General features: G+C 41.0%; 1 protein-coding gene across 2 annotated transcripts in view; it reads left to right on the forward strand.

Moving 5' to 3' along the window:
* The window catches only part of igsf21a (immunoglobin superfamily, member 21a), a 239,110-nt gene extending 212,517 nt beyond the window's left edge, over nt 1-26,593 (forward strand). The window contains exons 6-10 of one of the 2 annotated variants that reach the window (XM_032513653.1): nt 3,604-4,087; nt 11,892-11,992; nt 15,576-15,768; nt 19,320-19,358; nt 25,291-26,593. In XM_032513653.1, coding sequence (XP_032369544.1) covers nt 3,604-4,087; nt 11,892-11,992; nt 15,576-15,768; nt 19,320-19,358; nt 25,291-25,367 — 894 coding nt within the window. In that variant the 3' untranslated portion in view covers nt 25,368-26,593. The remainder of the gene's footprint in view (nt 1-3,603; nt 4,088-11,891; nt 11,993-15,575; nt 15,769-19,319; nt 19,359-25,290) is intronic. The other variant, XM_032513654.1, reaches the window with a different exon arrangement.
* The last annotated feature ends 375 nt before the right edge of the window (nt 26,594-26,968 follow it).

Genomic DNA, 26,968 nt, shown 5'->3' on the forward strand with positions numbered 1-26,968 from the left:
CAAAGCAGAGAAAGGGGAGGTAACCTTTCCCCTTATGATGTCATGAGGGGAAGATTCCAGATTGGCCCATATGAGCTTTTATATTTCACATACAGCAGGATACTAAGGGCTTGCTTTACACATATCACCATGTCTAGCCACTGGGGGACCATAGACAGGCTGGGGGAACTCATATTAATGTAAAAAAAAAAACTTAAAGTGAAATTTTCATGCCATGGAACCTTTAAGCTTCATTTTTGAGCACCATAACTTGCCGCTTGATTGTCACTTTAAATGTAATTTTTCATTATATTGTAGTCCAAAGCTAGAAATAGAAAGTGGCATTGCTGAATCTCTGTTATTTTTCACATCACATATAAAAAAATCAGTCAGTCCACTACTGTGCTTCTTCAGTCTATAAATTTGCGTAAGTATGCTTGGCCATTCATCGTGTTTCAGTCAGGCTGTAGTGAAGTGTTTGTCACGTATGTTCATACCGCTATAAAGATGAAAACATATATCTATCGCACTACAGATGAACATTGATATCTATATTTACATGAAAGATACAACTGATGAGTATCCCCACAACAATTTGTCAAGAAATATGCATACATACATGGTGCTGCCATATATTAGGTTTTGACCTAGTCTTGTGGTTCTTTGGAAATCATTTATTGTCTCACTCTCAGCAGGAGCAGCTGCCCTAACAGGTGGTGTGTGTGTGTGTGTGTGTGTGTGTGTGTGTGTGTGTGTGTGTACATTAGTGGGAACTAGTACTACATTTGTGGGAACTGGGAATACAGCATACTTGTTGGGTCTGGAGAGCTTTGTGGGTCCAAAATGCGGGGCCCCGCAACTTTGAGGGGCAGTTTAATGGTTAAGACTTGGTTTTAGGAGTAAAGTTAGAATTAGGTGATGGTTAGGTTGAGGGTAAGGGTTAAGGTTAGGCATTTAGTTGTGATGGTTAACATTAGGGTAAGGGGCTGGGGAATGCATTATGTTGATGATGGGTCCCCACAAAGAGAGTGAGATATGTGTGTGTGTGTGTGTGTGTGTGTGTGTGTGTGTGTGTGTGTGTGTGTGTGTGTGGGTATTGAAGTTGAAATGATGTTTGTATCTTATACACAGTAAATTGTAGCAATTGTAAGTATGGAAATCAAATTATATTAAAGGGTAGTGTCTAATGGAGTTATATTTTTTATTTCTGTTATATCTCCAAAAGTAAAAGCGATAAAAACATACATACACAAATACTTATATACATGGCAAAATGCATGTTACTCCTGACTGGATGCATTTTTCTTTATTCCACCACCTTTATTGTTTATAGTCATGGTAGTGTGAACTGTGCCAACATACCAGCATTGCCTTAATTAAAAGTAGCTTTCTTTTTTTTTTAAACCGTGTCTTTGACAACTTTGTATTTGAAAGCCTCATTATTCGAAAAATGTTGCATATACATATTTTTTGATTTTGAGTAGGGCAAATGTTAGGGCACTATTAGTGCAAATTGGATCTAAATCCAAGCAAAGGATTAAACATTACACAAGTGATTTTATTCTGCACTATTTGGTCTGGGTGAATCAATATGTTTATCTGTTTTAGCACTTTTTACGGCATAAAATATCTTTTGCTTCGGCCATCCATTTCATGAAGGGGTTTTATCAATATCATGAAAAAAACATTGTGTTTTGTTCTCCCTCAGGTTGGGGTATCTGAAAAACTAAAGCCTGTTTGAGGATTTTTGTCTGCAAAAACTGTATCCACCCTACCTTTGAAATCCAAATCTGCCCCTGGCTTCAACCAACAAAAAAACTTCAAACAATACACAAAAGCTTAAAACAATATAGTTAAATGCACCTTTTACAATAATGACTTTCTGATCGGGCCAATTGAATTGAAATGGCCAAATGTCCCCAAAAGAGCTGCAAATAAAATTTTCTTTCTTACAGTAATTCAGCCTATCTTTCTGATATGTGAACACCCCAGCAGTGTCGATGCAATCTCATTTCAACGCTAATATCTGGAAGTTATGTGCTGAAATGGAAGCATGAGACCCCCTGGCTATGTTAATGAAATGGTGACGGAACTACTGTAGATTAGTATTGTAGAAAAAAAATGTGTACTGTAAAAGATGTCACACAAGAGACAAAACATTACCGAGCATTTTTGTGTCTTTCAGCTCATTGGTTTGGTTTACACCTTTGGGGCCCTGTCTTGCACCCAAGCCCAGTGCAAGTGTCTTTGTTATTTTATGACCGTCCAGCACCCACATCGTTTTAAAATACACCTGGGTTCACATTTGGGCCCATTGTTGCATGCTGGTCTTACAGGGAGATGTGTTCAGGGGGCGCTATCTTGATGCAACAGGAAGTGATCGTGGCACAGATCAATAAAAACCTGGTCTAAAGTCAATACCGCAGCCTTTCATTGTTGTTTTAAGGCTTAAGCACAGCTTGCTCACACTATGCTTGTTACATACACACATGCAAAAGATTACATTTAAAAATATTACGGTGCAAATCCGCCATCATAATAGCAATGCGCCAAGGTACAAAACGTGCCTGGCTTTTAAAAGGAATGGGAGATGACACTCTGATTGGTTAATTGCATGTTACACCCAAAGCACACCTATTAATTAACAAAGACAGGAGATGGTGAAGGTGTAAGTGGTAATCCAGTCCGGGGAAGCTGCACAGAGTGGTGATGGAACACAGAATCTGTGACGGAACGAAAAAACAAAGTTAGTCAAATAGCAAGGCTTAGTAGAGCAACGAACACTAAGTGACTGGCCTAGTTACCACTTGGGAGTATGTAACAAACTGGCGCTGAGAGGTGGTCAGCCCGGGTTTTAATACTGTGGTGGTGGTGGCGAGAAGCAGCTGTGCAGGTAGACGGATAATGGAGATGAGCTGCAGCTGTGCTGGCAGACCGTTCCCTCCAAGACGCCCTCGTGTGGTGGACAGATGACACAACACAGACTCACTGGGGAAAGGGAGGAATGGCATACAAAAAGGCAGCAGAACCACAACAATGCGCCCGACGCACGGACCCTTTTTACCGCCGTCAAACTAGCAAAAGTGGATTTGGACACGCCCTGAACGCACATGCCGTGCTGAAGCGCTTTGATCGTTAAAATAGGTTTTTGGTTCACTTTGACTGCTTTCATCATCCCCATTTCCCACTGCAGAAGGCAGCTGTTTTTATCTGAAAAAGTTCCGTTAAACTTCGCTGTACACTACTCACCAAAACACAGACGGACAAAGTTAGCGACCAGCTAGTGAACATAGCAAATAATTTAGCATCTGAAGAGTCAGATGTTTTCCCTTAGAAGTTGATGGAGACTAAAACAGAGCTAAAAGTAGAGTGACTTACTCTACATTCACCAGTTGGCCAGAAACAGCACTTCAAATCAATACAAATTGGTATTTCTTCCTGCTGGATGTAAAAAGGTTGTTACTCACACTTTATCATAATCAACTTTATCATCAATGCTGTGCATTCTTTGTTCTTTTCTGCTAGATTTCAGTGGAAAATATGATATGTCTTGACATCTCTTGTCCTCTCTTTTTTTCTCCTCTGTGTCTCCTTCTCACTCTATTTCCATACTCCTTGACTTAGGTGTACTTCAAGCGTGATGGCGAGCTGATAGAGGTGATCTCCTACACTCAATCCTCCAGCGAGCAGGGTGGCGTCTCAGCGGGGGTAAGAGGAGCCAGGCCGCTCATCAGCAGGGACTTGGATGACACTAAACTGCAGCGTTCCCTCTCCCTTCTGGACCCCGAAGGGCGGGCGCCGCCGCCCCGTCCGTACACAGAGAGCACCCAGCGTGTCCACACTCAAGGCCAGCAGGCTAACGAACCAAGCCCTGCCACGGAGGTCATCCCAGAGACAGTGGTGAGCCGGGAATTCCCCCGCTGGGTGCACAGCACAGACCCTCTCTACTACTTCAGCCACACTCACATCCCACAGAGTGACGGCTCTGTGGTGGTGCAGGCCCGACTCACCTGGACCCTCAACCCTCAGCTGGATAACGATGCCCTGTTCAGCTGCGAAGTCAAGCACCCAGCACTGTCCATGCCCATGCAGACAGAGATCACTCTAGGTGAGCAGGACGCAGACTAACTTATTGTTTTTGCATTGTTATTCCCCCCCCTCCACACACACTTCTCATTTCTTCTCACTTTTAATCTCCTGCTTTCTCCTTGTATCCCCTTTCGTACTTGCAAACCGACTGGGCCCCCTTATGTGTCCCTTGCAAATATACTCCAAACAACACTGATTTTCATTTGATGCCACTTAATTGCGTTACAGCTGAGCAGATTGCGAGTTTAGCGGCGAATGCAAAACTCCAAGTGATTGACAGAGCAATTCATTGAGCGGTCTGTTGCTAGATTGAGTTAACTCAGTACTGTTATTGAAAAAGTCGACCTGAATTAGAGAATTTAAACACGCTGACCAATGTTGTGTCATTGGCAAGGCGGTCGCCGAGATGCTGCCCTTCTTCGAACTTCAATGAGCACCTCCCTTAAGCTCTTCGGTCTCACATTTTCCACTTTCATCACTTTATTTCAAGGAGAGCAGCGAAGGAGAAAGGAGAGGAAAAGCTGCGGGATCATTTGTTTGTTCATCTGCAAACTATGAAAGCAGAAGACCCTGCATTCTCGAAACCGGAGTCATACTTTAAGCAAAAAACTTGGCGTTAAGTTTTAATAGTGTGTGATCCGAGACAGACACGCACACATTCTCATTTTTTTTGTAATCTAAAAACAAAGATGGCTTCCAGCGCATCCAATTAACACTTCAAAGGCAATACGTTGGCCTTGGTTCTCCTGGAGACAAGCCACACAATCCTCACATGATAAACTGAGACATTATCTTCCGTGAGATGCTTGCAATAGTTGAAGGCAGAAACAGAATCTGAATGAGGAGACTGCGGCTGGCACATATTTGCTCGCTGCATTGTGCCACGCTGTCAGTATTTTATCTCTCATCACCATGTAATTAAATGTATCCCTCTTACTTATGCTGGTGAGCAGCTGTGGTCACTCTGAGTGAATGTGTAGAAACTGTCATTATTACCCAGAAGTAGAACTCTTAAATAGATTTTCAAAATGGCATTTACAGATTTCCCGTAAGCAAGGCACGCCACTGCTTTCTCTAGCCATAAATGTGGTCCGTTGTTGTAAAGAAAGATATGGGATACATAATCCAAAACATAATCCATACATTTGAGTGATTGAGTTGGAGTCAATTATACACGGTAAAACATGCTCACCTTGTTTGTACCAAGTAGCAGTTAGATGTTTTGGAAATTAATGAAACGCATTGTATGCCACTCCTTGGATCTGAATCTGGATGATTGAATAATGTTGTTGCAGCAGATTGAAGTATCCATCTGTCCAGCTTTCTTTGAATTGTTCACTCCCATATTGTTGCTTGAGAAGAAAAAAATTAGATTTTCGATTCATTTTAGTTTTTCTCTTTTTGTGAGCCAAGAACATTTCCGCCAAAATTCCATACACATATCTGGGTAAATAGGGTGAATCTACAGGGTCTCAATTAGTGAGGAAGGGACACTCCTTTCTGTTCTGCATTTTGGATCGGTTTTCAGCTCAGACTGACAAGTGTGCATTTTAGATGCTAGAATCTAGTGGAGAACATTTTAAAGGTGCTCTAATCAATCTCACATGTGTTTTAGGCAACAACATTTGTTGTCACATACAGCAAACATCTCCCCACTATCTCCTAGCTGCCTGTCCCCAGAACACACTGTAAAAACATCTCCTCACTATCTGCTAGCTGCCTGTCCCTAGAACACACTGTAAAAAACATCTCCTCACTATCTGCTAGCTGCCTGTCCTAAGAACACACTGTAAAAACATCTCCTCACTATCTGCTAGCTGCCTGTCCCCTGAACACACTGTAAAAAAACATCTCCTCACTATCTGCTAGCTGCCTGTTCCAAGAACACACTGTAAAAAAAATCTCCTCACTATCTGCTAGCTGCCTGTCCCCTGATCACACTATAAAAAACATCTCCTCACTATCTGCTAGCTGCCTGTCCCCAGAACACACTGTAAAAAACATCCCCTCACTATCTCCTAGCTGTGAACAAAGAAGCACATAAGGGAGGGGGAGGGGACAGGATGAGGGTGGGGGGCAAACTAGTCTGATTTTGTTTGAAAATATAACATAATATAACATTGCTTAGAGCGCCTTTAAAGGACAAGGCTGGCATGAAATATTTTATATACTCGTTTTATATACTCGACAGATGCAATGAAAAGATCAAACTCCCACTCTGCATGTGACACTCAGCCCAAAGCCCTTTGGTTCCTACTGAGGACATAAATATGTAAAAACAGTTGACACATAAAGTAGATACTTTCATTTTTAAGAAAGGTTTGGTATTTTACCAAGTCAGCTGGATGCTTGAGTTTAAAAGCAAACATTATTCATTGAAAAATAAAATTGTGCATTTGTCTGGGACTATTTTTTGCTGTGAAAAAAAACCCCTTCTGGCACTAGTGAGAATTTGTCGGCAGAACGTGGTATGTTAACTTGACGCACCTTACGGTTTGTTACAAAGAACCACCCAAGAAGTCTATTTGGAAAAGTACCGGTGTGGCGCTTTCACAAAAATATCTGGCAGGTAATTAGAATGTCTAGATGTCTCTCAAACTTGCCGAAACCAGTTGGGGAAAAAAGAAAAAAATCTTTTCTGTTTAGAAAAGCCTTCAGTGGTGTTCTTTGCTCTTCTTTCAATAAATAAATTATCCCGCTAGGATATGACTCAACCCAGTCTCACTGCAGTTTGTGAACTAGTCACGTCAATGGTCATGGCCATTTAATCGATAGAATCGTGTACAATGACAAGCACGTAGGTGTTTATTAAATTAATGTATTTAGATGGGAAGCATGTGTCGTGGTCACAGCACAACTATGATAGTGAGTATTGTTAAATGTAGAAAATCTGCGTAGGGAGGTTGGTTGGGGTGGTGGATGGGTCAAACAACAAAGAACTTTGACCACGGAGACCACGGGTCGTGTCCCAGCATGTGGCATGTTGTTTCCCCGTTCTTCTTTTCCTAAACCCAACCGGTGCGTCACCCAGAGACTGGGGATTGTGTTATGGCATTGCATGTGCCATGTCCTTTCACCCTTCTCCTTTCCCTGCATGTGGCGTGTAGTTTCTCCATCGTTCTTCTCTGAAATCGATGCTTCCCATTACGTAGTGACCAGCACGAATACATTACGAAAAAATAACGTGACAATTTCACAAACTGCGATGAGACCATGTTGTATGACTAGCCCATACCAGACGTCCATTACCTTCCGCTGTTTTGTGTTGGGATTTTAAAGTCATGTGGAATTCTGAGGACTGTGCTCCTGCTCCTCGGGTCTCTGCAGGGTAAATCCAGACAGCTAGCTAGACTATCTGTCCAATTTGGTTTATACTATAACATTTTTTTATACTGTAACAACGTTTGAATTTACACATTCCACCTTGCCGAGGCTATTTTGCAGAGCCAACGTGGCTCCGCTCGGTGCTTGCGCCAACCATGACAGTTGTGATTGGTTTAAAGAAATGCCAATAAACCAGAACATAGACCCATATTTTTGCAATGCAAGAATATGACATGACTGATATTAATGCAGTGTGCTACGCTGATGTCTTTAGGAACCATCATTGCCTCTCCAGGACGTCACACACTCAAACCACGCCAGTAGCACCTCACTATATTTTTGCATAATGCGTATACAAACCCTTTATCTTTCTACTGTTTTATATATGTATATAGTTGCTCTCGAGACATCACATCCCGCCTCTCTTTTTTTTCTGCACTTCTTACATTTTATATTTTGTGTTGACACTCTAAAGGGGTTTCTTAAATCTCGTTGCACAGGCACTGCACTTGTGTATAATGACAATAAAGGCATTCTATTCTACAAGATGCTGATTGGCCGGGCTGTTGTCTCGGACACAAACAGTTGAGGCCTGACAAGATAGATTTCCGTGTGACCTTGTGCTCCCGCAAATTAAAGTGCATGTTGCATTGACTCAAAAAAGTGATAAAGCACAATTTCAAGTCTCAAGTTCAAGTTTACAGAGCAATGAAATACAATATGCCTTTTGCACTCTCTCAGCACCAGTCAATAGTAAGAGTTATAAATAACATTTAAAACTTTAAAAATATTTAAAATAACCCAGCACAGAAGACATAATGAGTAAGTGACTAAATTCAGACCACAGCCCTCCTTCCTGCTGTGCCATGATTCAGTAACCTTATTACCTGGGGGGTAAAAGCTATCCCTAAAATGTGATGGGATGCTCTGCAAACGTCTCCCTGATGGAAGGCGGGAGAAAAGATTGTGTGCATAATACCTAGTGCCTTCATTCTGCCCATTGCAACAATGTGACTCGATGTGTTTTGAATAGTTCTACACACTACTTGTTAGTATATTCAAGATATTGTTGTTTTGTTTTTTCATGACATGTCATGATCTTAGGTAAAATATCAAACATTCCTAGCCTTATCCTTTAAACCACTTCATCTTTTTTTGAACAGAGTAGAGGACCTGGCAGCTAAAAAAGCGGTTTGGCCCTTATTTAAACACCAATTGTCGCAATTGGTATTGTCACTTTTTTTCAAATGGGAATATCTCATTCCAGAAATTCATCTTTTAAAGTGTAATAACTGTCGGAGATACATCCCCAGTGGATTGAAATATGATAGACGATTACAAGCAAGATAGAGACAGCGGCATCAGTTGAAGGTATAATGGCACGAGCTGTCTTCTCCAGGCAAGGTATTGCAGGAAAGATCTCTTTTCCTCTCTCACATGTTGATGATAAAACAGATGACACACACTGAGGGAAATGGGCCCTGTGCAACTCTTGCTAAATGTCAGAGGTGATACTATTTTTGACAAGGCTTTCTCTTTGCTGTGTTTGAAGGCATTAACTTATCATTACCTTTGTTCTTTTAAAGAGACGGAAGGCGCATCTACAGAAAAGAGAACAGAAAATGTGCGTTTGTTGATTTTAATTGGAGCACACTTGAAATTCAAAGCATTCACGTGCCTGCTTTGGGCTTGATCCATCATGGAATGCAATAGTAAAAAAAAAAGTAAAACGGTTGTAATTCAGGTCGCAGGTTATATCCAGTGGAAATTTGATTTGGCTTTTTAACTCCAAATGAACGTGACTGTGTAAAACAGCTCACCAAAAATCATTCCCATCACTTACATACCCTATTCATTTATATTATGGAGCCATAACTGGATAATTGCACTCTGTATCTATCTTAGTGTATAAACACACACACACACACACACACACACACTCACACACTCTCTCTCTCTCTTGGTTCTCTCAGGTGTGTTTGGTCAGGAAATGAAAAGGATGTATTTGCAGTGCCCATAAGTACTAAATCTTTCAGAGATTTGATATTGCCACATGAGATGGAGGGACAGTCTGACAATTGACCAATGTTGTATTGCACTTCATGAATATTCATGAGTGGCTCCGTGCTCGCCATACAAACTGACTTAAAACTGGCGCCGGGCCTTGGCACTCTGAAAAAGTGCTACACCTCTATAAGATCACGCGACTGGCTCATTCTGCACGCCCGGATTGTATTCATGAACATAGTGCAACTTAATAATTAAAATAGGTTCTCTGCTTTGGATATAGATGAGGTAAGGTGTTTATTATTCAACATGGTTAGACAAGTTGTGGTATTCTCATTTCGTACACTGTACAGCAATGAGATGGGATTCAGGTTTCCACACATCTCCCAGTCATTGCTTTGCCAGCCGTGATAATCAAAGAGCAGATGCTCAGTTTCAGGAAGACGTCTGTGATCTTTGTGTGTGTCTGTGTGTGTATTTTGGGCCATTGAGTGTGTATGCGTCTACAATGTGCGTGGTTATTTGTATGTAAATGTCTGTGTGGGTAAATGTGTGTGTCTCTTTGTCTGTTTGCCCATGCGAATATGGATTCATTATGTGTGCCTAGTATGTTGTTTGTGTCTGTCTTCACCTGCAGCTCAGATCAACATTCATCTATCTTTGTCATCTCCCTGCTTTGGGTCAGCTAGTTTATCCGTGAAAGACATTACATAGTGCCGGATTTGTCACAATAGAGCGATTCACCAGTCAGTCAGGCCTTTTAAATTTGGTCGCATGCCTCTCCAGCTTCTCTTTTTTTAACGGAAGCAGTCACCCAGCTAATGCGACAGGTTCCCTTCAACTGTTTAAGTCTGTTGTGCAGCTGTGCAGACCTGTTGACACCTCGGCTTGCTATTAAAGTGCACCTGATGCATGTTTTTCTAGAGGGTAATTTTATTCTGACTTGCCCCTGAAGTGATAACTGTTCCGTCTTGCATGCTGAAGAAGTTGGGTCTTAGGTGATAGTGGCTTATTTTCCCTCTGAGGCCCTCACCCTCAGAGAGAGGCTGTTTTATGTCCATCACACTGCGTGCTGCAATCATCAAAGTTGGTGACGTAGGATGCCAACTGTCACTGTTGGAGCAAATCCCAGAAATCAGCCATCATCTTCTCCGGCCATATGCCTCGCAAGCTCTGTGCGACGCCAGCCATGACACCAGTATTTAAAAATACCCTTCCGTTAGTATGTGGGCGGTGGAAAGATGCCAGGCCAAAACTAGCCAGTAAAATGCTATCCATCGTCAGCGTGAGATACAACACCTAGCCAGGTCAAACTGCCGTGTCAAACAAAAAACTACTGATTCCAAGATTTCTTCTTAGACTGTGCACCAGATTGGACTGGATTTCTGGAAAAATGGGCCATTTTGTGCAGAATAAAGGGTTGTCTATGGGTAATATATCTTTCCATAATTTGAATATTGTTTTTTTCTATTGCATGCAATTCAAATACATTTGCTTCCGTTTTATAAAAGGATCCCGAGTCGTTATATACACAGCATAGGCAATGCCCCAAGCTGAACACTATTTGCAGATATGACAGCACAACTCCTAATCCATTAGTCTGCTCCAGGCTTGTAGTCAATGGCTGCCCAAGAAAAGGCCGTGCTTCATTAGCCACAGTGGACACTTTGTTGCCAGATTAATAGCCAAATACTAAGGTCATTTGTCTGTTTATTTATGTTTCCTTTAGTTTAACTCATCAATACAAAACAAAAACCCAGTGTGATTTATTTATGGAGTTTGAATCAAATTAATGTATGAACTCCTGGGGTGGACAGGCGGTATTGATAGGATGCCCCTAGCTTTTGAGTCTCATTCCATTTGTTGCTCAGTTCGTTTGTCTAACATATGGAACTGCACAATGTGTGCAGCCGTAATCTTTAGCGCTATTGTTAATCATCTCAAATCGTGCAGAACCTGCTCATGCGGGCCTGGTGCTGTCTGTGCAGTTTAGCTGTAATGAAATGACTTACCTTTTTATAACATTATGCAAATCATTTATTTTATCTTGACACTGCATACACAGGACAATCACTGGCCCCTCACAATTTCAGAATATTAGAATCCGCCTGCTCCTTCTCCTGCTCGCGCCCCATTGTTTTAGATGGTCCAAATGAAAGGCATCTGGGGGCTGCTGTCCACATCAAGACAAGGGAATTAGCTCTGTGAGTGTCCCTTATCTCACTGCCTCCACACTCCACCCGGTGAACTCCCATTCTCCTCTAGTAATGAGTAGCTACCCAATTTAGTTCTTTTCTCTCCAAGGGGGGAATAAATCCAGCACAGTCCTTCAGATGAAAGAACCTGCAGGTCCCTCGCCTCCCGCCCCGTGACCTTAATTGACAGGAAATTGTATTTGTCTCGCTCCCTCTGTGACAAAACAGGTGTCCGGCAGGATTTGCTCCCCATGCACGGTACGATGACCTCTGTCTCTGTCTTTCTTCTCTTTCCAGCTGCTCCTAAGGGTCCTAAACTCGCTATGTCCCCCACTAGAGCAAAGGTAGGGGACACGGTGCGCATCACTGTGCAAGGATTCCAGGTAGGATCACCTGGGGTAAGTGCATGGGGCTTTAAAAAAAATGAATGGTCAAATTGACACTTGTCTACCGTATATGTGTTAGTAATGCCTGTTAAATGTTCACACTGTCTTGTGTGGCTGTTGGACATGGACATATTTTTGCCTCAGTCTTTTCAAGTATGCATACAAAATAAGAAATTTTGATTCACAACCATGTACGGGCTATACAAATAGTAAAAATTACATCAGGGAGCTAAAATCTCAGCTGAGACGAAGAAACTAAAGGTGAAACATTTGTCTTTGAATGACTAGGACTATCCGATGTCCATGTCTATCAGTCTTAGCCAATGCTATGTTAGTCCCTGTCACTTTTTGCTGCTTTCAGACTTCCTGCTCTATAATCCCAAAGAAAGAGCTAAAGGTTCCAACAAAGAGATTGTTTTGTGTCACTGTCATCCCCCTGCCAAAGACCCATGTCCCCAGTGTGAATGGCCTGTGGACGGTCCTGATCTCTTTGACAGGAATGACACATTGAAGCCAGGCAGCTGTAGTCAGTCAGGTGGAGAGGATCGGGCTAATCCTCATATAGGACCTGCTAATGGCCCACAGCACAAATTGCCTTTGTTACTTCTCAACCATTGCTTCAGGAATCTCTAGGAATCCTAAGTCAGATTTGTTGCGTGATATTATTTCACTCTTCTGAGACATTTCCATGCAAAATGAATGTTCTGTATTGGCTCTGGTTCAGTGCAGCAAGCTATTGAATGTGGACAGATTTGAACACGTGTTTGTGTCTGCCCAAGGACCTCTGGATTCTTTTAAAGTTTTTCTTTGAGAAGTGTTAAGATTGGTTATTAAAAACAGGCTTGACTGTGGCATACAGCCAGTGAGGCCCTTGGGCAGCATAGACATCAGATGCATGCTGTCTGATCAGAAAGCAAATTTCCCTTATCCTTCTGGAACTAGGCTTTAGGGTTTCACAAGTAGATAAGATTGTGTGTCAAGACTTGATAATTTTGCCTCCTGCCTTTCTGATAAAATAAAACCCCAGTTTTTGCACTGGTTTCTTGTTTTAGGAATATATTATGGATGATCATCCTACAGCGTGTTATTTTGACTTCTTATGTATAAAGTAGCACATTGAAGGTTTCAGGAGCACAGTGCACAGAAGTTTTTTTCATTTGGACTCTATGCTCGTGGGGTTATGTGACAGGAAGGTTTCAATTTAAGTGTTTGTTTTTTCATCGTAATGTGACCTTTTCCCAAGAGCCGGGCTCAATCAACTCACTGATTTAACCTCTGTCATTACTTAAACAGACCTTGAATAACTGTTTTATTACCATGTATTTTCAAAGGTTAGCCAATTCACAACTACTTCAGTAGGTCACTTTAAGCTGTCAACGGCACTTTTCCAAGCATGATTAGAGCAGTTTATCAGAACTCTAAAGTGTTTTTGTTTTTTGGGCATGTAACAATATCATTTGAACTTGGGTGCATGCAAAGGAAATCCACCAACATCTGTTGCTTCAGGGTAGGATTTCTAAAAATGTGCACTTCTTGAGTCAATGGAGAGGGATATTGACATGTCATAGTAAGAGGTCTTTTAGTGCTTGAAAGATCACAGACAAAGGGCAAAATAAAGTCTGGACTGAAATTCATTTTAAGCTGTTTTCTCATGCACTCTTAAATGAAACAAACATATATACAGTTATACAAGCTAGACTTTCTATTTTATTCCCTTCACTTCTGTTTATGTGTTAAAAAACTTAGCTCTTAACTTCATGCACCTCTAATATCAAGCTGTGCTTGAGCAGAGTGAACGTCAATGAACTCAGTAAACTTTTCCAATAGAGTTGGTTACTAAGCATTTACTTAGTGGCACATGAAGGACCTTGATTCTAAAACTACTTCATTCACTGTGTTGCTAACAAAGGGTGAGGACACATCGTTTATTTCTTAAAACATCACTGAGATCAGACCTTAAATCGCTGAAATTACTAATTTCTTTAGAAATGGATATGTCATTTTGCATTGCCATATGTCAAGTACTTCTGACGTCCCAATGAGATTATATGTCTATTGGTGTAAGGCTTTACATCAATAGACATGCACTGAAAGCCTGGTCTGCTGAAATGTGTCTAAGGGGCATTTATTCCAAGAGTGAATCAATAAATCAAATGAATGGAAGAGAATTTATATTGTGTCTCTGTATACTACACGTGTTTGGGGACACTTGTTTACCCATCCACTAGGGGACCTCAGTGGCATAACACATTCACTAGTCTATATCCACAACATTCAACCTCTGGGATTGCTATGTTCGTTGTATGTCCTTTTTTTTCCGTCCGAATGTCCATCAACTTCTACATACTTTGTGTTGGAATTTTAAACTCTGGTGGATTTCTGAGGACTATGGTTACCTGGTCCTCAGATCTCTGCAGGGTAAATCCAGACAGCTAGTAAGACTATCTGTCCAATCTGAGTTTTCTGTTGCATAACTAACAAAACTTTTGAACGTGCACATTTTCCACCAAAATAAGTTCCTTCCCAAGGTTATTTTACAGCGGCACTGTGATGCTTAGCACCGCCCATGACAATTGTGATTGGTTCAAAGACATGCCAATAAACCAAAGCGTGTTTTTCTCCTATCCCGGATGCAAAATTACAAATACTACTATGGCCACGCCAAGACCAGCCCTTGAATCACTACTATAGGCCAGGCGTCCATGCTTATGCAAGCGAACCCCATTTGTTCAGGTCCTATGCCCTGACCAATCCGCTATCCCAACCTTAACCACTCAAGGAGAAATGCCTAACCCCAACCAATCAAGCTGCTTTGTAAGGAGGGTCTTGGCGTGACCATAGTGGAATGGTGCATGAGCTCTTACTGTGTCTTCTTATCATCTATTGACATGTTATCCCACTGATGTGAATGAAATAATGCTTCATGGAGGGTTCTTTTTTTTAAAGGTCCCATGACAAGAAATGTTCACTTGAGGTTTTTTAACATTGGTATTATTATAGTCCCCCCCCCCCCCCCCCCCCCCGTCTGCCTATGGTCCCCCCAGTGGCTAGAAATTGTGATAGGTGTAAACCGAGCCCTGGGTATCCTGCTCTGCCTTTGAGAACATGAAAGCTCAGATGGGTCAAATCTTGCACCTTATGACATCATAAGGAGCAAGGTTACCTCCCCTTTCTCTGCTTTGCCCGCCCAGAGAATTTGGCCCGCCCATGAGAGAGAGACATTGTGGCTTTTAAAGGAGCAATGTGGCAGTTGGTAAAGGCCCCACCCCCAGCCTCCACCTTCCAAAGAGCACCATGTCATGGGACTTTTAAATAGGAAATAAGGAGGCAGTTCTCTGGGGGGTTAAAAATTGTGAGGAGAATTTTTTTTTTATTATTAATGCATGTTGTTAACTTGCCGTTGCATTAGGAGGAAAATTGGAGCTTGTATTATTCATGTATCCTTTGCTGTTAATCTTTTGGCTGAGCCTCACAGACTTTCTTTGCACCACCCTTTCACACACCCCCTCTTCCCTCTCTTTCCTTCTATCTGTTTTTTTCTTTTCCTTTCTCTTTTTGTTTTCTCTCATCCCATGTGGGTGCTGGGTGTCGATAGAATGAGGTGTTCCCCGAGCCCCTGTTCACCTGGACCCGAGTAGGGGGCCGCCTGTTAGATGGCAGCACTGAGCGAGATGGGAAGGAGCTGATTCTGGAGAGAGTGCCAGCCGAGCTCAACGGCTCCATGTATCGCTGCACGGCCCAGAATCCTTTGGGCTCCACGGATACGCACACTCGCCTCATAGTCTTTGGTACGTACGCTCAATTCGGCAACATGCCCTGGTCCCATTCTGGAGTGGCTACTACACTAGCAGTGAAATTGAAATCCCATTTAAGTTTGATTAATTATGTAGAAGACGATGAATATGAAACATTTTTTTTTTCCTTTCTGTAACGGTACAACTTGGGTGCACAAGAATTATCTAGAACACTTAGACAATTACACAGTTGAATGTCACAGAAAATTACATAATTCTACAAAACTTATTTTATGTATCTACAGTATCTTTGAAAAATACTTATGAGATTTATGTGACCGCTTTTAGGTATGAATCATTAATGCAGCTAAGTGGGTGATTAATAAGAGATTGTATTCGTAATTGGCGCGACAACACATTCTTTTTTAGGCAGCACTTAGCGACGATAACTATTCTCCAGCAAGGGATTTAGTCACTATTCCATCAATGGCATGTTTAGAACTGCTAGCACTTAAACACCATGATGAAATCGAAGCACCTTTTCTTCTGACAGTGTCCCGTAGTTCAATGGCTACACCAAAGAAACATGTTCATCAGAACCTGGAAGTAGTCCATTTACTGGTGTTGATGTGGGAGCTGGATTGCTTACAGGCTGTATTGTGTCTGTGTGTCTAACTCCTCTGGATCTGTTTACTCTGGACACTCTTGGAGGAACTGGGATCTGCCTTTCTGAGCCTCATCGGAAAGCTCTATTGACACACGGGAGTTGTATTCAAATAAGTTCTTCTATAGCTAAACGGGTTTTTGGCTTCTTTACCCATTTTCAGACGTAAATATGATGGCAATTTGACATGTTGAACCCAATGTTTTGAATATGTTTTGCCTACAACACTTTTCAGTAAAAGTCCCAATGTCACACACGAGTTCAGTCTGATTTTAAAGACTTTACATTGACAGAAAGGCAACAACACACACCGTTTTTAAATATGCAGACATTATTTGAATAAATCATGAGGCATCAGATATCTCAATTCTATCTAAGGAATTATGATGTTAAAGTATATTTGGGTGTGTGCACGAGTGAAAAGCATGGGCTAGCCTCCCTCACATTCACAATGATCAATACATTATATTAGATTACATGTCATTTAGCTGACACTTTTATTCAAAGCAAAGGTACAAACTGCAGACAGCAAGAAGTAGGTGCACGTGCATAACCCAAAATAAAAAGAGCCATATGAAAGTGCAACTGTATTTATTTTATTTTTTTTGTCATCCAAGATGAAGTCAGAAGAGAAGTGTTTTTAACCTGCGGCTGAAGATTCGTAGGCTTTTGGCCATCCTGATGTCAATAGGGAGATCATTCCACCATTTAGGAGCCAGGACAGCATTATCATTAATTAAATCTTCAACTACAAAATAATTTTTAAAATCCGTCATTGATGCAGGCCCTAAGGGAACTGTGAACACTTCCTTGATTATTTTCCCCCATTGTCCCTCAGCAGTGCTACCAGGCTAATCCCTTCAGCATACCAGATGCTAAATGGCATTCAAGCAATGCAGCTCTACCAATAATAGATCTGGGAAGTTGGATAAGCCACAAAACAGTTAACTAACAGAGACCTTTATATGAAAGCCCAGAAAACCTTTTCTATATATACATATATAGATAACGGTAGCAATGTTACAAATTCCTTGGCTAAAAAGGACGTTTCACACTTGTACTATACTGAAGTTAAGACAAGTATGAGAAACAGGAGAAATAGTTTTATTAAATGTGGAAATGTGTGTGGCGCGCACACGCATTCACTTCAGCCCTGAAGTGCCCTATTAACGTAAATCAGGTCGACACCATTTTCGTACTTCATCGAGCCTGAAACAAAGAACATTGTATCCATCATGTTTTTTTGTTTTTTTTTAATCCTCCGCCCGAAACACTCCTGTGAACAGGGTTTAAAGTACGTCACAAATGTACAAATTACTAGGCGGGCCTAATAAGAACACACTTTAAGGGGAAAGTGCCACTTTAGGGAGGCGTTACCTTGGGAGGCGTTTTGCTAGGAAGAGCACTAATGTCTATTTAACACCCTGATGCACCCTCAGGTGTCATCGGCTACGTGCCTAGTATGGCCCATCTGTCTGTCTTCTCCTTGTAGATTGCTTCCACTCACGCTTAGGGGAAGTAAATGGTGATTAAGTGACCTTGGCACCGTCCCTCGTGGCCTTGATATGAGACACTTCTTTCTCAGCCGGGGGCAAAGAGGTAGAAGTATTTGGGGGCTCTTGCTCGCTTGGCAAAGTGTTCAATATAAATCATCAGGAATAATAGACTATAATGACGGCGTGGTATAGAGACTCTCCACTGACGACAGCAGCACTCACGTCTTGATGATGTACATCTTTAGCCACCCTCAGTTATAATACCCTCTGAGATTACTGCATAGTGAGTCAGCACTGGGGGCCGGGCAGTGACACACACACAGGCAGACAACCAAATTGCACACACATGCAGAAACCCAGATATGTGTGCTTATGCAAATTTGCAGGGGCAAGCAAACACCACCATGCATATGCAGAGTGCACACACTAATTTCTCTGAGCTTCTCAGAGGAGTTTCTATGTAAATGTGGTTGCAGTGGGACCGGAATAGTTTCACACCAGTCTGCTGTATTATATGTAGCTTCCATGTGCTCATGTGCAAAGTCAGAAAATAGCTCACACAAGTGGATTTACACTGTACCAAATTTAACGTAACATTTACAGTAACTTACTGGAAACAATTGCCCAGCAAGTTACTGTGAATTCTTTTTACAGTAAAGGTACCCTACTTCTATTTACATTATTTATGTATTCATTGTAAAATACAAAACCATTAAACACAACAAAAGATAGAAAAGTAAAAATACAGTAGTTTACTTTACCATTTACAGTACTATAGTGGCTATTTTGTGATTTTTTTTTTTTTTTTTTTACAGTAATGCTTTGACTAATGTGATTTCAACTGTAATACTTATCACTACTGTGATTTTGTCATGTCGACAAGCTTGGAATGTAAACTTTACAACATTCTATTGTAAAAATCATCATGTTACTGTGAAATGTAAAGGAAATTGCAGTGTAGGCGTCTTGCTAATACTCTGCAAGCCCTCCCGCTTCTTCTTTTGCAATTACGTTATCCCTCTGAGAACTTTGAAAATATACTGTCAGAGTGTAGTAGGCAGGGTAGACGTTGGAGCTGCTTATTAAAGGTGGAGTCAATTTCTCCAAACATCTTTCCCAGACTGTCTGGCCACAGTTGTATTTGCCCGGTCTCACTGCTGCTATAAGTGTCCTGGTTGTTCTGGTGCAGCGCTCTGTGTTCCCACTTCCATTAGCTGGCCCTGTGTTCCTCACTGGGGATGTGCCATTTTGAAATGTGTTTCAGGAGTTCAGCTTCATTAGAAAGCCACAACCTCTGTCAGAGATGACTATTTTTTTTCCCTTCTTGTTCTCTGTCTTTCTCCCTCTCATGCTCTTTATCCTCTGATTAATTCCCCCCCCCCCTTCATTCGCTGAGTAACTCAGTCTCACGGCTACATTTTTTGATCTTTTCTTCTTTCCAACAGAAAATCCAAGCATGATGAAAAACACACAGAATCAGAACAGTAAGTATTTCAGCCACAGAAAATGATGGCTTTCAGTGTGTGATTCATTATACATCTCATGAGCCCTGCTGTATCGCTTGACTGTCATATTTTTCAGAGACGCCGTATGTAATATGAGAACAAAATGTGACACTGCAGTCTTTTGTTTTACTCAGAAACTATGTGCAGAAAAGGGACACTGATCGGAGAAGCAAATTCTTTGGCAGGCTGTGGTTTCAACATTCAAAGTATTGACAGGTGGATGTTTCTCATTCTGTCCCGAATGCATTTTCTCTGATAGACTGCGCGAGAGTGATTGAGTCAGGATTAATCTTCGGCGATGTTCAGTAGCAGCAGGCAGCAAGCCTCTTCCAATGACTAACCGAGCCTGTCACTTTTGGCTGAGTGTGAGATTATTGGTGTTTCATGTGTGCGGTGGTGGCTCATTTGTGGCTCCTGAGATTATCATATGTAAAGATGAGGGATTGTCAGGAGAAGCCGCAGGGCTGTGACAACAACCTTTCCATCTCTCCCGTTTTTCTGCCACTCCCTCCCTCTTTCTACTTTCACGTCTCTGCTTGTCTTTCCTCTCGTTCATGCTCACTTTCTGTCTCCCATTGGCAATATCTCTTCCCGTTTCATCCATGTCTGCTTGCTTTTTCCCCTTTTTCACCACCCTTATTTCCTCTCTTTTCCCTCACTCATTTTATCTATCTCCCTTCAATCAATCATCAATTATATTTCCTACTTTTCCTCTTCAGCACAGATCACAATCTCACAATTCTCTCAATTTTGACGCAGGCACAAAGGCCTTATGGTCAGTACAGTTTATTCTGTAGTGTAAAAAAAGATCCAATTCTGGCTAAAGGGCCAAATACTGGAGTCCCAAAGACTGTAATCAAAGTGTAGTAATAATAATAATAATAATAATTAAGATACAGGAATAGACTCTTTACCAGCTCATGTAGTTTGTATAAACAATACTTGATAAATGGGATTATATAGTCAGTCCACATAGGTATGCATTTATTGGTGATTAGTGAAATAATTCTGGCTGTTATTCTGTAAAATACATCAGGGATGTGAACTAAATGTAGATTGTAACTTCTGTGCCATTAGGCAAGAATCAGTAAAACACCTGTACGGTAATAGTTTTTGAGATGTTGTTGATGAACAAAAAAATGATAATTTTATGGTGTATAGTCCCTTGCGCGTGTGTGTGATGTCCATGTTTGTGGCATTGAGTGTGAACAGCTTCCCAAAGCAGATGGCAAGGGGGCCTGTCTTTAAGCCGAACCGCCATAGTCAGACGAGATGACATCATGTGTCTCTCGTCCTCCCCCCCCCCTTCAGTCTCCCTGTCTCGCTTCCTTTTGCTCTTTGTTTTCCTCTGTCTCTCGCTCTCTCCCTTGCTTTCTCTCTTTTCGCCATCTTCCCCCCGTCTCTGCCATTCATATCTTAGGGATGCAAATCTGTATATGCAAATGCTTAGGAAGGTGTGTCACAGCAAGGACAGAATCAGGTCAGGACGGACGCGCAGACATGCCTTGCATGCAAGTCAAATTGGTGTACAACATGGCCCCAAGAGGTCACCACACAAGTGTCTGATCAGCTTAATGGCTGAATACCCAACTCCTGCAAAGGACCACCGCTGTCAGTCAATGAGCAGACGAGGAAGCCATGCTTCCCATGAGGTGTTATATTCATTCATCTTTGTCAGAATCCCACTCTCCCCGACAACTTGTCAAGCCGCACTGTATGGCAATGAATTGAATTCCAGACGTGTGAAATTGAGGACAAAAATCTGCCATGTTTTCTGCCGCCTTGAACTGAACTTGTCAGCCCGGGCTGGTGGAAGTATCAACAGTTTGGGGTCGTCGCGTCATTCAAGCCAATGCATCATATCGGCTGAGAGGCGGTTCCACAATCAGAAAGAGAAATTCATTACACGTAACAAAGCCTCAGCTTATGATCTTGGTATTCATTGACTCAAAAATGACAATAACATAAAAGCCATGACCAAGTAATCTGCATTTTAATTTTTTTGGCAGGCATGCTACATCTGTCATTTTCCATAGCGCCATGCAGAATTGTAATTCAGATCCTCTTTTAGATGAGAGGTCAGATCAGAGACAGGAACCAGACTGGTAGGAGTGTAAACAGATGTGTTGTAGCCGCAGTCATACATATCAAGTAGGTTCGGAAAAGCAGAGAATTTGACTCTAATTCATATCGTCATATGCAAAAAGAAAGTGTTGTTTTTCAGCTGGCATTTGCGGTCCAGCACAACTGAGGTAGAGTAATCCTTTATTAAAAAAGAGCACGTTGCCTCTGAAATCAGTCCCAGTTCAGATTCAGGTTGGCAGAAAATGCACCGAGTTCTGAGCCAAAAACTGAAGGCAAACAGATGGCTGGGCGACTTGCATCTATGATTGTGGATTGGAAGGGGACCTCAGATGATGATCTTATGGTTGGATGAGCCCATTACAGAATGAGATGAAGTACTTATTGAGAAGATCCAGTTGATATTATCTCATGTTGTATGATTTGAGTGGAAATGCTGTGTTGAAATGTCAGAATGTAACTTTCTGTCGCGATTTACTTATTAGGGAGTCATTCAATTCAGTTCAATTTTATTTATATAGCGCCAAATCACAACAACAGTTATCTCACAGCGCTTTTCATAAAAGAACAGGTCTAGACAGTACTCTGTGATGATATTTACAGAAACCCAACAGTTCCCACCAAGAGCAAGCACTAGGCGACAGAGGCAAGGAAAAATTTCCTTTTAAGAGGCAGAAACCTCGAGCAGAACCATGGCTCCGGGTGGAGGGGCACCTGCCTCGACCGGTTGGGGGTGAGAGAAAGAGACAGACAGAGACAGAGAAAAAGAGAGAAAGAGAGAGAGAGAGAGAGAGAGAGAGAGAGAGACAGAGAGAGAGAGACTCCACAGCTCCAGAGCCCGAAACACCTGCAGGAAGCGATAGGGGGAGAAGGGAAAGGGGCGAGAGAGCACAAAAGGGAAAGGGAAGAAGTTGAGTTAGTAACATTAATTGGATGAGGTTGCATACAGTCATCACCTTGATAGTTAAATGTAAGCAATCCTGACAAACATATGATTCAGTTTGTTTAACCTCCAGACTCACTAGACCTAACGTGTGGAGGGATTGCAGGGTCATACCTAAAGAAATAAATGAAAAAAAGCTATAGTGCGTAGTTTCTTTCGCGTACATGAGTAATTCTAAGTATAGACAACACCACTGTTGTAGCATCCACATAACACAAGCCTTCCATAATTGCCCCCCCCCCCCTCCACACAAGGAGGACACGGAGGATTAAAATAACATGATGGACTCTTCACAAGAGGTAATTATCTTCACTCAAGTTTCTGTTCGTGAATGTCGCCAGACGCCACAGTCTTCTGAACATAGTCTTACTGAAAAATCCAGAGAGAGTTGTGTGGAGCTGCTAGTCTTTATTATCTTTGTAGCAACTCATTTGGCAATGGCTTGAATGTAACAGACCTTCATTAACATAAACATGTAAGGCATTAAAGCTTTAAATGCTTTACTCTTTTATTTATGCTTTTGTATTTACACTTTTGTAATTTTATGTATACTTTTGTACTTGTATTCATACTTATTTACTCTTATTTATCCATAGCATAAATGGCTGTTGGATACAAAATGTCTGTTATCAAAAGTCAGGGGGCAAGTTAAAGCTCATGTCTCGTGAGTCTGGATGATGACATATTATCTGAGGTGATTCTAGCCACAACCCCCGTGGTCACGCTCACATTGTGATTAGGATTGTTGGTGTAGCCACAATGTCGGCACAATCTGAACAAATTACAATGTCAACAAAGCCACACCCAGAGTCAGACACAACTTTCCTCCCACAGCAGCTCCAGTTCCACTGTCCTCTCTGTAGCGTGCCCATGGGGGAGCTACAGAAAACAATAACAGCAAAGAGCTGCTGATGGAGCTGCTGATCTAGCCTCTATAATCTAGTATCCCCTGCTGTGGGCCTTAGAACTACAAGTCCGAAGAAGAAGAAAAAAATAGGGATTCCACTCCTAATGGCTCCATTTTATCTGAGGAATCCTCAAATATGGGGAAAGAAAAAGTATCTTTGTGTTAGTCTAAACTGCAAAAAAAGGCCATGTGGGATTTTTTGGGGATGGTAGCCCTACACTCAGCCTTTGTCCTTATCTGATTGAGGATCGGAGCATAGAGCGTTTTGTATGCTGTACAGTTTGAAAGTCCCTCAAGGCTGTTGTGATGTTGGGCTACATAATTAAAATGGACTTAGATAGACACATATGCACACATATATACATAAGAATAAAAATCACTCACAGAAATGTAATGACCATGATAATGTGAGATACTATGGTAGACTGTGTGTTATGAGTGCAAAAGTGAACAGTGCAGTAGATGATTAAATATTAACTATAACTATAAATAATAAACTATAAACTATAAACATAATAACCTATAAACTGACTGACTAAATAAGAATAAGAGCACTATGTAACAGGGAATAAGATGTAAAATGTAGATGTTATGACCACAATCCAGATTATGTATGACCGTGTATCATTAGTGTGTACTTCAAAGAACCAAATGGAGATGATTTTCCAATAATGAATGTATTTTAGACAAAGACAGGTTGGTATAAGTGTCCTCTCGGGGTTTCACTGTCATCAAGTCACCACAACTCTAGTCCAAGAAACAAATGTGACTTCAAGTGACGGTGACAAGTTGAGATCAATCACATTGACAGCTGCTGTTGAATTTAAGTACGAGAGCACTCTAGGTTGTCTATTTATGGCATATACTTTTTAATAAATAACTTTCAAATGTATTATTATGTATCAAAGTGTCTTATCTGTCCAATTTAAGCACTGGTTTTACTAAAATACCATACAGCTTATTCAAGAGTAAGCAAATGTGTTAAAATTATTAATAAAATAAAACATTCCAGGTTACTTCAGTAACATTTATTGCATTTTGAACAGGCTTTAGGTATCATACAAAATTGAGAATTAAAGCTGTAGTGTGCAACTATTTTATATGAATGAAAACCTATTACGTTCAAGCCATTGCCAAATGAGTGGATGCAAAGCTGATTAACCCTTGTGTTGTTGTCCCGTCAAAATTGAAAATCAACACTTTGTTGAACTTTTTCTTTCGTTTTTGTCCCTTTTTTCAACACTGTTGAAGCTTTTTTTTTTAATGTTTGTCACTTTTTTGACTGTTAACACCACGTAACACTAACTTAGTAACTTCAGTTTCGCAGTTCTTTTTGGAATGTATGGTCAATAAACTTCATTTATAGGAAAGTATACCTAATGTTTGAGTTAGAAAAGCAGAAATTAGGAATTATTTAGACCAAAATTAAAGGAATGCATGTTGATGGATAACCCCAGACTGGTTTTTATCAACTTTTACTAAATGCTATTGCAAAACCACTTCATTTTTTTTTTTTTTTCAAATGCTATAAAATTGAATAAGACACCCCAAAATGAATGAAAGTAGAGATTTGCACTTGCCAAAGAGCATTGTGTGGAATTAATCATGTTATTTGGGGTAATTACAATTGAGTAGTAGAAAGTAGTGGAAAACGGGTCAATCTGACCCAAGGACAACAGGAGGGTTAAGACTATCGGCTCCACACCACTCTCTCTGGATTTCTCACTTTGACTATGTGGACTATGCGCCTTTCACTTTCAACTTTGGAAATGAAGAGGACATCAAAATTGCAACCTAATAACCTCTTCTGAATGAAGAGTCCATCATTTTGACTTGTTGATTTGATGGGTTAACGCTCATGGGGGCGATAGAAACTACGCACTATAACTTTAATGCATTAAAACACTGTTTAAGAAATATGATTTTTCCGATTGATGAGTAGAAGACTGTTTTACTGACTGTTTCTTTGGTGTTTGTAGATGGAGCCTCCCGCGTTGACGTGCTCGGACTAACGTGGATGGCACTTGTCCTCACAGTGACAGTGGAACTGACGTGAAACCTCTCATGCAACACACTCACACACATACTTGCCCTTCTTAGACAAACTTCCACACACGCACACACACACACACACACACACACACACACACACACTCTCACACACATTTTCCACAAACCCTGCAAGCCTTTTCCAGTCATCAACAGGCCCTCCATGCGTCAGTCGATCAGGAAACAGTGCCATCACAGGATGGCGCTCCACTGTGTTTTGTAATAAAATATTAACCAAGATAATGATATCAAAAGAACAACGTGATGAACATGATAATAACCACCTCCTATATAGCCCTGCCCAGTTACACCTTCTTCTTTTTTTGTTTCTTGTCCCACGTCTGCCTGTTGATCAATAAAACCAGTTGATTTGAAATGGAAACAGAAAAGAGGCATTTGGATTTTATTTTGTTAAGTCAAAATGTCATTGGTGTTGACTGAAAGTTGAAAAGTGGAACTGGCTTAGGATGCGCCACCATATGAACCAGTCCAATCTGTTACATGTCCTGGGATGCACCTGAAAACACGCTGATAAACCACAGAGGAACAAACACAGATGCTTCAAGAGAACATTCTTTTTTTATTAATATACAAGTATTGCTTTTTTTCCTGATGGCTTGGAATGTACAAGTGGATTTAAACGCATTGAGAAACTAGAAGAAAAACAAATCTCCTTTTTGAGTGTATTTTGTGTACATCAGTGTAAATATTGACAATAATTAAAGAGGTTATATGGGTTATGGCGAGGGATGGTTGCTGATATAGTTGGAGCTTACACTTCTCCACCTTTGTTTGTACTTCATTCAACACTGTTCTCAGTGATAATTCTTGGCTGAAAGGACAAAAGCATTAACAGCCTTTTGGTTTCTCATTTGGGCTTTTTATATCTCTATGGCAGGTCTCCGAGGACAGAGTAAAAAAAAAAAAAGAAAATCAACATATGTCTGCTGTTTTGGGGTTGTGGTGCATGTGACATTTGAAGATTATTTCTCCTTTTTGGTGTGTTGCAATTGACGGCACTGCAACTCATTGTCACTGGCCTGTAATCCAGTTATTCACTTGTGACATATTATCTTGCATTGTGTACAATACGTAACTCTTACCCAGACATCTACTAGTAGGATCATTTTAGCCGCCATTCCAGGGAGGTGCTCACTTGAGGCAGCGTGTGTAAACAGGGTTGTTGCATTTGTTTCCTTTCACCTGTATTAAAATGGAGAGATAATAACACTTGCAAGCCTTGACTTTACTTGTAACAATGTGCTGGTATTAGATGGGCAGGTGATATAGAGTATCTAATATTGCTCACTCCTGCATAAAGTGGCTAGAATGAGTTTACACACCCATGCTAAAGTTGATTAAAAAGAAGAATAACAAATTGAATGCCTTAATTTAAAAACAATTAGGAAAAAAAAAAACTTTAAAGGACACCAAATTGCTTTGTGAATGAAAACTGTATTGTAAAAAAAACAAATGTTCTTCCTTAAAACACAGGGAGCAAAAGTATACAAACACCTATGTTAAATTCTCATAGAGGCAAGCCCATTTTTATTTTTAAAGGCCAGTTATGTTATGGATCCAGGATACTATGCATCCTGATAAAGTTCC

This window comes from Etheostoma spectabile, chromosome 4, assembly GCF_008692095.1.
Source record: "Etheostoma spectabile isolate EspeVRDwgs_2016 chromosome 4, UIUC_Espe_1.0, whole genome shotgun sequence".
In the NCBI taxonomy this organism is placed as follows: domain Eukaryota; kingdom Metazoa; phylum Chordata; class Actinopteri; order Perciformes; family Percidae; genus Etheostoma; species Etheostoma spectabile.